Source organism: Thalassophryne amazonica, chromosome 17 (assembly GCF_902500255.1).
Source record: "Thalassophryne amazonica chromosome 17, fThaAma1.1, whole genome shotgun sequence".
In the NCBI taxonomy this organism is placed as follows: Eukaryota; Metazoa; Chordata; class Actinopteri; order Batrachoidiformes; family Batrachoididae; genus Thalassophryne; species Thalassophryne amazonica.
In genome coordinates this window covers 67,344,020-67,355,163 of record NC_047119.1, presented here as the reverse complement: position 1 = coordinate 67,355,163, position 11,144 = coordinate 67,344,020, and the positions used below count along the sequence as shown (strand labels likewise).

Genomic DNA, 11,144 nt, shown 5'->3' with positions numbered 1-11,144 from the left:
GACAAATAATGTGGTGTAGTTTTCATTATGATTGGAGCATCTTAATTTTGACCCCTGTGTATTTCTTCAATTAACCCCTACCTGGCTACCTACTGAAAATTCAAATGGCCAATTGTTTTATTTTCTAAACAGTAATGTTTAAGGTGTATTTGTGCTGAATTTGGTGCTTCTATCACCATTTGCACGATTCCTCTGTAAATATTCTGCACTATGGTGTTTCTGACCAGGTTTTGTCTTTTGACCTGCATATTAGAGAGACAACTAGAAATTCCTGTTTTCTCTTCTGGAACATTGCAGTAATTAGACTGATCCCGTCTGTGGCTGACGAACAGACACAGATTCCTACTCTTCAGAAGTGACATTCTTATGTTTTATTTTGTGGCTTACCACCTGGGAAATTTAAGAAGTGATCTTAAACACAGCTGCTATTGTTTTGACATGAACTAGGAAATTACTCTGGTGTTCATTTCCTTTCAGTGTTCACATGAGGGCACATTTCAAGGTTTTGCAGCTCACCAATGAAACAGTGAACGGTTTTACAGCACAGGCTGTGCCTTACGTACCGACTCGAGCCCTATGGTGTCAGAGTGCTGCTTATCATATGTTCATAGAAAACACCAGCAGGCTGGAGAGTCTTACTTTTGTGGTTTTTACATGTGCTTTTATACTGTAAAGTACTTTGAAATATCACATTTCATTGGTGAATTTAGGGTATTGGTGAGCTGACGGGTTCGCCTTTAGCACGCTGTCTCACTGTTAAACTGTCTACTGTTACTGGAACTCATGACATCATGCAGATGTTTGACAATAAAATCCTCACAGGAATCACAGAAGTGATACAGCGTCCGTGTTAACTCTGGAGGCGGATACGACGTCCCTCTGCAGCCCCCTTAGACACCCACCACGAAGACTCTGGGTCAAACAAACCTCAAATGTGGCTTGAGTGAGCCCAAATTGTGGTGGACTGTCAACTGCCGAGAGTCACTTGTTCCTGAGCACAATCCAGGTGTCTGGAGGCCACGGGGATGGATGTAACATCTTACTGCAGCACACACACTAACAGTAGGACAACGGACTGCAGAATGACACAGGCGTCAGCAGTCAAGATCCAAACCAGTTCCTGACCGCACTTACAGATGCGCACACAAACATATAGGCTTTTTGCTAAAACAGGATAAAATATGAGCTCGGTGGCCAGGGGGTCACTTAAACCCCACCCACTCTTTGACAAAATACAGTAATTAGTGTTCTGCACCAATCCCGCGACCTACGTACAAATATTAGACGTACGGTTTGACAGTCCTATGTCACAGTGTTGTACACGGAAGACAAATACGCACATAGAGCGTTGGACCTTTGAGCACTGATCACATTGATCGGGGGCGTTGGTGTTTCTGTCAGCGAGTCTCGATGACCACAGGTTCAAAAACACCAGGAGTCTCCCTGAGAAAAGACACAAACATTCATTGTGACAACGTCCAGGCTGAATTCAGAGAGAAAAGAAAGTTTCCAGATCTGTGGTACCCGCTTCTGAGCTGCGCCCCGCTGAGGGCGGTCGTCCCGTCTTTGCTGACAAACAGCCTCAGGTTGCTGTCTGAGGAAACACATATTCCAGAAGGGGTCACTTCAGTACCCACGTCATGTGCAACAATTTAAGAAAAAAAAAAAAGATCTAAAAACTTAACTGTGCCCCACCTTCATTGTTGCTGCTGTCAGAAAAGTTCTGGCTCTGGACAATCTTCTCCACGATGTCGTCGGCATTGATGCGGGTGTCATCCACGCCGCTGGGCTCCCGCTGCACCGGGTCCTTCTTCCTCCTGCTGTTTGGCCGCACATCACTATGTGTTTAATAGCGGCATCAGTTTAATTTCAGGTGGTTCCAACAATAACTAACTGAACAATTACAATGTTTCCAGTTCACCAAACCTACATGTCTTCAAATGTGGGAGGAAACTGGAGAACTGGAGGAAACCCACACAAACACGGGGGAACACGCAAACTCCACACAGAAAGGCCACAGGTGGGAATCGATCCCATGACCGTCTTGCTGTGAGGCAACAATGCTAACCACTAAGCCACCGTGCTGCCCAGAGAAAAGTGGAATCCAAAAGTGGAAGAAAGTCTGAATTTTCCCTACAGTGAATCCCGGTGTTGCCAACCGAACGGTCCCCTCTAAAAATTAGTCAGAGACTGACTCAGACTGACTCTCTACACCCAAAGTGATCAAAGGGAATAATATGATTATTAACCTTCAGATGACAAATTAAAACCTCTTAAATAATTCTAAAGTCAGTTTTAAGCAGAAACAAGGCCATTTTAAGATGAAATGAGGCGATAATCTGTGAACCACAGCTGATGCTCTGAAATGACGCATGTGCAGTGAAGGCAGGGCGGATTGATTTTTAGGGGGCACCGTTTGGTCGGTGACAGCAGGATTTCTTGTAGTTCCAGGTTTCCTGAGTTTTGCTTGCCAGCTTGGTTTTATTTGCTTGGTATGATAACTCTCTGAATTGACCTTCTGCCTGGTTTTGGATAACCCCCTGTTGCGTTACCTGTTGGGCTGATGACCCGTGTGCCCGACCACTGCCTGTTTAACAACCATCCTGTTTGCCTGCTGTGATAAAACTGTGCTGATTTTACCTGCCGTGGGACAATAAACCTGCTTCTACCTTCCATTGTTGTGTGTCTCTGCCTAGCAATTACAAACTGAACACTGCCACCCTCTGGACACTTCACTAATGTGTAGCCATTTCAAATTATGAATTTCATATTTAAACACACACAGTCAGTGAAGGGTCTGTGGGTGTACTAGCACATACATTATCTGTTCTACCTTGTGGACAACACTAAGACAAATGATCCAAAATGTACTCATTAGACCAAGAATACTGGGCATCATTCATGATAAAACAGCTGCAATCTCTCTTGAAACAGTCACATCTTTAAGTCTGTTCAGATTCGATCTTGGACATTGAGTCTACAAGATATAAACTGAATCCTGGCAGAAGCAACAGCAAATCTTTGGTCACTTCTATAGACCCTAAAGCATGGAAACGTATTACATGGAGAATAGGCCTTGAACTGGGAACCTTCTTTTTTGGAAGTACGTGCACTGACCACTTGACCGCCACACTACGCAAAAACGTCCAAAAATATTGTGATTTATAAGTTTACCTGAAATTATTCCAGTGGAACAAAAAAACAGTTTTGGCATTTTCTGGTCAAAATGTGTAAATAATCACGGGTTAGGGGAGATGATGGTCTAGTGGTTCAAATCCCAGCCTGACTGGAAAATCACTAAGGGCGCTTGGGCAAGGTCCTTAATCCCCTAGCTGCTCCCGGTGTGTAGCGAGCGCATTGTATTTCAGCACCCTGACATCAGGGTGAATGTGAGGCATTATTGTAAAGCGCTTTGAGCGTCTGATGCAGATGGAAAAGCGCTATATGAATGCAATCCATTTCCCATTTGATAAAGTGGTGACTTTACAAGCTGTGATTCTTTACAAAGCGTGATTTTATTTGCAACCTCAGCAGATGCTGTGAGATGTCAGCGCTGCTGTTTTTGTCTTCTCCGCGGAACCAACAGCCGAGGTTAGTGAGTTCAAGTACACGAGTGCCCACGTGTGATCAGTCCTGCATGTGCGCTCACCTGGAGGATCGGCTGGACTTCAGGACAGACGGGAGAGGAGGGCGCTCCGGTTTGGTGGGAGTGACGCGCCGCTGCAGCTCGGTGGGGGGAGGAGGATGGGAGGACGGAGCGAAGCTACACGAGGCGCTGCTGCTGGAGGAGGTGCTCTGATGGTGGCTAAGGTCAGTCAGGCTGGAGGAGAGGGAGTGTCCCGTGCTGTATCCTGGAGGAGAGACAGCAGGAGACGAGTGAAGGACAGGAGACAGGACAGGAGGACCTGAAGAAGCAAGTGGCAAGAAAACAAGAAGTTGAAGTTCTGTATGTAAAACAAGAGCAAGGCAAGTTAAGTTGGTGTTTGGTCTGGACTGGTGCTTTAAAGATGCTATATGGTCTATTTTTATATTGACCATATACAGTAGTGTTCAGAATAATAGTAGTGCTATGTGACTAAAAAGATTAATCCAGGTTTTGAGTATATTTCTTATTGTTACATGGGAAACAAGGTACCGGTAGATTCTCACAAATCCAACAAGACCAAGCATTCATGATATGCACACTCTTAAGGTTATGAAATTGAGCTATAAGTAAAAAAGTAGAAAGGGGGTGTTCACAATAATAGTAGCATCTGCTGTTGACGCTACAAACTCAAAACTATTATGTTCAAACTGCTTTTTTAGCAATCCTGTGAATCACTCAACTAGTATTTAGTTGTATAACCACAGTTTTTCATAATTTCTTCACATCTGCGAGGCATTAATTTTGTTAGATTGGAACCAAGATTTTGCTCGTTTACTAGTGTGCTTGGGGTCATTGTCTTGTTGAAACACCCATTTCAAGGGCATGTCCTCTTCAGCATAAGGCAACATGACCTCTTCAAGTATTTTGACATATCCAAACTGATCCATGATACCTGGTATGTGATATATAGGCCCAACACCATAGTAGGAGAAACATGCCCATATCATGATGCTTGCACCACCATGCTTCACTGTGAACTGTGGCTTGAATTCAGAGTTTGGGGGTCGTCTCACAAACTGTCTGCGGCCCTTGGACCCAAAAAGAACAATTTTACTCTCATCAGTCCACAAAATATTCCTCCATTTCTCTTTAAGCCAGTTGATGTGTTCTTTGGCAAATTGTAACCTCTTCTGCACATGTCTTTTATTTAAGAGAGGGACTTTGCGGGGGATTCTTGCAAATAAATTAGCTTCACACAAGTGTCTTCTAACTGTCACAGCACTTACTTCCACACTTCTCATTTTTTTTGTCCATTTTAAAGCATTGGAGATCATTGTAGATGAACAGTCTATAATTTTTTGCACCTGCGTATAAGTTTTCCCCTCTCCAATCAACTTTTTAATCAAACTACGCTGTTCTTCTGAACAATGTCTTGAACATCCCATTTTCCTCAGGCTTTCAAAGAGAAAAGCATGTTCAACAGGTGCTGGCTTCATCCTTAAATAGGGGACACCTGATTCACACCTGTTTGTTCCACAAAATTGACAAACTCACTGACTGAATGCCACACTACTATTATTGTGAACACCCCCTTTTCTACTTTTTTTTTTTTTTTTTACTAATAACCCAATTTCATAGCCTTAAGAGTGTGCATATCATGAATGCTTGGTCTTGTTGGATTTGTGAGAATCTACTGAATCTACTGGTACCTTGTTTCCCATGTAACAATAAAAAATATACTCAAAACCTGGATGAATCTTTTTAGTCAATAGCACTAGTATTACTATTATTATTATTACCGTTCAAACACATGACTTGAGTGGAGCTCCGCCCCAAAACACGTGAATCCCAGAAAGCTTCCATCATTAATTTCCTAACATCCTGAGATCCAGACTGTCAAGTTTTAACTGCTGACCTTTAAACCTCAAGCTGGTTTGATTTTGTCATCTCTCTTTCTGATCTTTCGGATTCGGGAATCAGGATCAATGGAGCAGAAGTTAACATCAGACATCAAAGCAATTACAATCAAAGTTAAGATCCACCTCTAATCTGAATCTCCAGCTAAATTAATCAGGTCTTTCTAAACCCACAGCTGACATCTTCAGCAGACTATGTTCATGTCCTCTTCAGATGTCCTGTTCATGTCCAGACAGACAAATGCCAAGAAAAAAAATATCCCATAACCTACTTAACGGAGGTAACAATGAAGAGCAGCAGAATATCATATTTATACATCAATATAAATCATTAAAATATGTGACCACCTAAAAAGTACAAAATTTAAAACATTATTTCTTTTATATGGTCTCCTGTAATTAATCTGGGTTTTTTTTTTTTGGACAGTTATTTTGTAATTGAATAATCTGTCATTGCATTTTCATGAGGAATCAAGATTTTGTTTATTACTAATAATTTGAAATGAGGTCTGTAGTTTGACAATAGAATACTTTCTATAATGAAAAAGAAAACATTTGATTACGTTGGAATAGCCGTTGAGCTGCACCACATTTTGAAATTGTACAACCCCAATTCCAATGAAGTTGGGACGTTGTGTGAAATGTAAATAAAAACAGAATACAATGATTTGCAAATCCTCTTCAACCTATATTCAGTTGAATATGCCATAAAGACAAGATATTTAATGTTGAAACTGATAAACTTTATTGTTTTTGTGCAAATATTTGCTCTTTTTGAAATTGATGCCTACAACACGTTTCAAAAAAGCTGGGACAGTGGCAACAAAAGACTGGGAAAGTTGATGAATGCTCAAAGAACACCTGTTTGGAACATTCCACAGCTGAACAGGTTAATTGGAAACGGGTGAGTGTCATAATTGGGTATAAAAGGAGCTTCCCAAAAGGCTCAGCCGTTCACAAGCAAAGATGGGGTGAGGATCACCACTTTGTGAACAACTGCGTGAAAAAAATAGTCCAGTAGTTTAAGAACAATGTTTCTCAATGTTCAATTGTAAGGAATTTAGGGATTCCATCATCTACAGTCCATAATATAATCAGAAGATTCAGAGAATCTGGAGAACTTTCTACACGTAAGTGGCAAGGCCGAAAACCAACATTGAATTTTTACTGGAATTGGCATTGTAAATACAGTATTTCCTTAAAACCCTGTGGACACGAGTGTCAGGCTGAAGACGTCGTCGGGTCAGTAATTATTTGTGTTGTTTGTCTTGTCTGACCTGATACTTTGCTGTTCTGACTGGCATAGCTGGAACTGCGGAAATGCCCAAAACTGAAGACGTCATCTGGGCTGGACCCGACATGCTCGACATCATTCGGACGCCCTGCAACAAAGACGTGGAGCAAACAATAACACCTGAATGCTGCAGGACACAGAGGTTTTAGGACCAGTGCACCTCCATCACATAACTACACAGAAACTATGTTAGCCAGTGAACAAGCTAAGCCGGCTGAACACCTCAGCAAATTTTTTTTTGGGGGGGGGGGGGGGGGGGGGGGGCACACCACAGACACTTAACTTGATGAACGTGATCTGATGAAGGATATTACGAGGGCCTGATGAGACAGCAGTGCGTTCCTCTCTACCTCTGGAAATGCGAGTGCTGTTTGCTTTTACATATGCGCAAATGTAAAAGAACAAAATAAATCATATTCTAATCCAATTACATTTATTTCGCAAATCTGACTGGTTAATCGAGTGAGTTTTTCCGACCATAAAATATCGCAATTTGGCATGAAGATGCTGTTGCTACAGTAAGCTTCACTGACCAATGTAAATATCGCAATTATTGCTGTGATAACTGATAAATACAATACTAACGGTGATTATTTGATAACTCGGAAACAGGAATCTAGCAACATTTCCCTAAAACTACGGTCTGCTTAACATTTTTATCAAACTACATTATGTGGGTTTAGATGTAGCCTTCAGTGGGGAAGCAGTTTTTCACTGAAAACATGGATCCATGTCGAATTACTTGCAGAAAAATAAACCATGCAAACAATGGAATTGGATTGATTTGTGTCTGATTTGCAGATGTTAATGCAGGATTTTACGGTTGCAAATAGTTTTCCCGGTGACGCGTCTCCGGTAAAAGTAGCTGGGGTACCCGGTGCTGCCCGGGTTAACCTGTTTTAGACATAAGCCAAATGCCAATCATTTTAATCCAAACAAATGCCCAACATTTTGTTTTTGTAATGCTGATGTCTTGTAAATATAATAGTTAATGGGCTAAAGTTTGTTCAGCAGAACTATAAGGTGGTGGACTCCCCAAACTAAGTGGAAATACTTGGTTAAAAGACAAACACATTTGAAGTCCTTCATGCAGACTTTGTTTTGCAATCAAATTTATAACAAAATTACACACAAAAGGTAGGTAACAGTAAATGTAAATATCAATGAATCAAAATTGAGGTAGTGGTGTATTTCACTGTTTTTACATTACAATTTTACAAACATAAAATAAACGTATTCAGACAGGAAGGCAAACTGGGTTGTACAGGACAGTCAGGTGCTTAACAGTTGAGAACATAAAGTAGCTGAAGAAAGGGATTAAATAAACAGAGATGGCCAACACATATACAGTGGGGAAAATAAGTATTTGACCACGTCAGTTTTGCAGGTTTTCCCACCTACAAAGAATGGAGAGGTCTGTAATTTTTATCGTAGGTACACTTCAGCTGTGAGAGATGGAATCTAAAAAAACAAACAAAAAACAAACAAACAAAAAATCCAGAAAATCACATTGTATGATTTTTAAATAATTAATTTGCATTTTATTGCATAAAATAAGTATTTGACCCCCTAGAAAAACAGATCTTAACAACTGGTACAGAAACATTTGTCTGCCATTACAGAGGTCAAACATTTCCTGTAGTTCTTGACCAAGTTTTCACAGACTGCAACAGGGATTTTGGTCCACTCCTCCATACAGACCTTCTCCAAATCTTTCAGGTTTGGAGTTTCAGCTCCCTCCAAAGATTTTCTATTGAGTTCAGGTCTGGACACTGGCCAGGCCACTCCAGGACCTTGAAATGCTTCTTACGGAGCCCCTCCTTAGTTGCACTGGCTGTGTGTTTGGGGTCACTGTCATACTGGAAGACCCAGCCATGACCCATGTTCAATGCTCTTACTGAGGGAAGGAGGTTGTTTGCCAAAATCTCGCAATACATGACTCCATCCATCCTCCCTTCAATGCGGTGCAGTCGTCCTGTCCCCTTTGCAGAAGAGCACCCCCAGAGTATGATGTTTCCACCCCCATGTTTCACGGTTGGGATGGTTTTCTTGGGGGTGTTCTCATCCTTTAAACATGGTAAGTGGAGATGATTCCAAAAAGCTCTATTTTGGTCTCATCTAACCACATGACCTTCTCCCATGCCTCCTCTGGATCATCGAGATGGTCACTGGTGAACTTCAAACAGGCCTGGACATGTGCTGGCTTGAGCAGGGAGACCTTGCTGCCCTGCAGGATTTTAAACCATGACAGCATCATGTGTTACTAATATAATCTTTGTGACTGTGGTCCCAGCTCTCTTCAAGTCATTGACCAGGTCCTCCTGTGTAGTTCTGAGCTTTCTCAGAATCATCCTTACCCCACAAAGTGAGATCTTCCATGGAATCCCAGACCAAGGGAGATTGATAGTCATCTTGTGTTTCTTCCACTTTCTAATAAATAATCATAACAGTTGTTGTCTTCTACCAAGCTGCTTGCCTGTTGTCCTGTAGTCCATCCCAGCCTTGTGCAGGTCTACAGTTTTGTCCCTGGTGTCCTTAGACAGCTCTTTGGTCTTGGCTAAGTGTTTCTTTTTATTCACCTCTTTTTGCTCTGTATGCACCACTCTGCATTTAATCATTAGTGATTGATCTCTGCTCCCCTCCACAGCATGTCTTTTTCCTGGTTCTCTCCCTCAGCCCCAACCAGTCCCAGCAGAAGACTGCCCCTCCCTGAGCCTGGTTCTGCTGGTGGTTTCTTCCTGTTAAAAGGGAGTTTTTCCTTCCCACTGTCGCCAAGTGCTTGCTCACAGGGGGTCGTTTTGACTGTTGGGGTTTTTCTGTAATTATTGTATGGCTTTTGCCTTACAATATAAAGCGCCTTGGGGCAACTGTTTGTTGTGATTTGGCGCTATATAAATAAAATTGATTTGATTTTTGTTTGGCTATGGTGGACAGGTTGGAGTGTGATTAATTGAGTGTATGAACAGGTGTCTTTTATACAGATAAGTTCAAACAGATGCAATTAATACAGGTAAAGAGTGCAGAATAAGAGGATTTCTTAAAGAAAAATTAACAGGTCTGTGTGAGCCAGAATTCTTGCTGGTTGGTAGGTGTTCAAATACTTATTTCATGCAATAAAATGCAAATTAATTATTTAAAAATCATACAATGTGATTTTCTGGATTTTTTTTTTAGATTCTGTCTCTCACAGTTGAAGTGTACCTACGATAAAAATTACAGACCTCTCCATTCTTTGTAGGTGGGAAAACCTGCAAAACTGACACTGAGTCAAATACTTATTTTCCCCACTGTATAGGGCTTGAATCTGTCTGGTCATACCCACAGCCGGCTAGTTTGGGGGTAATTTTCAGTTCATCTTTTAAAAAAATGGTACCAGTTTGTTCCCCATGTCATGAGGATTCAGAATATATAGTTTTTAGGGCTACATATTATAGTTTGGGAGTTTATCCCAGACAGACAGACGTAGCCCTTTATGTATATAGATTTTTGTTTTGTCTGCAAGTTTTGTAAATAAAATATTATTTTGCACATAAGGGCCCTAGTAACTTCTCTTTAAGTTGAATGTACTGTTTTCTTCATACGTCTGTAAAATGCAAACAATGTCTTGTGGAGTCGTTTCATGATTACACTCACCTACACATATTAAAGTATTCTTTGTGTGTCAATTGCAGTTTCGTTAGAAAAGCCAGGAGGAACAATCTCTTTATACTTACCTGTACTATGTACTGAAGACTGTCTAGGCTTCAAGGTCCAAGGTCCCTCAGTGATGCCCCCAAGTGGCTGCATGTTAGCACCCGTACTCTCACCCTTACAGTCCAGCTGTAAATTTGGGTCCTCGTCTCCAACAGAAACAGATTTGGCTGTGCTGGGAGGCCTTATGGTGAAATCACAGGCACAAATTTTATTAATACAAAAAGTACAAAAACAGCCATTCTTGGACATTTGAGAATGTTTGTGAGGAGCTCACGTTTTAAAGCAGGGATCCCCAGAAAGAAGCGTCATCCCAATTGTAACCTGTAACAAGACAGACCCATGTTAGTGGCGCTGTGTTGAGTGGGTGCGTGAAATTCTGGGTGGACTGTGCAGGTGGATCCCTGCCTTGAGGATGGAGTTGTCCTGGCGAGTGTTTTTGGTGTCGTAGCCTTCAAGGATGCAGCAGCGAACCGTGGAACCTGAACCAGCAAACTCTGCAATGTTGAGGTCAGCAAAGCCTATCTGGAGGGACGGAGGACACGGACACACACACACACACACACACACACACACACACACACACACACACACACACACACACACACACACACACACACACACACACACACACACACACACACACACACACACACAC

At 41.8% G+C, this 11,144-nt stretch overlaps 1 protein-coding gene across 3 annotated transcripts in view; it reads right to left on the bottom strand.

Moving 5' to 3' along the window:
- Positions 1-11,144, bottom strand: part of LOC117529914 (protein FAM102A-like) — a 100,727-nt gene continuing 89,583 nt past the window's right edge. The window contains exons 4-11 of one of the 3 annotated variants that reach the window (XM_034192820.1): positions 10,895-11,011; positions 10,764-10,810; positions 10,510-10,670; positions 6,780-6,884; positions 3,650-3,905; positions 1,696-1,838; positions 1,525-1,594; positions 1-1,443 (exon numbers count right to left, since the gene is read on the bottom strand). In XM_034192820.1, coding sequence (XP_034048711.1) covers positions 1,398-1,443; positions 1,525-1,594; positions 1,696-1,838; positions 3,650-3,905; positions 6,780-6,884; positions 10,510-10,670; positions 10,764-10,810; positions 10,895-11,011 — 945 coding nt within the window. In that variant the 3' untranslated portion in view covers positions 1-1,397. The remainder of the gene's footprint in view (positions 1,444-1,524; positions 1,595-1,695; positions 1,839-3,649; positions 3,906-6,779; positions 6,885-10,509; positions 10,671-10,763; positions 10,811-10,894; positions 11,012-11,144) is intronic. The other 2 variants (XM_034192821.1, XM_034192822.1) reach the window with 2 other exon arrangements.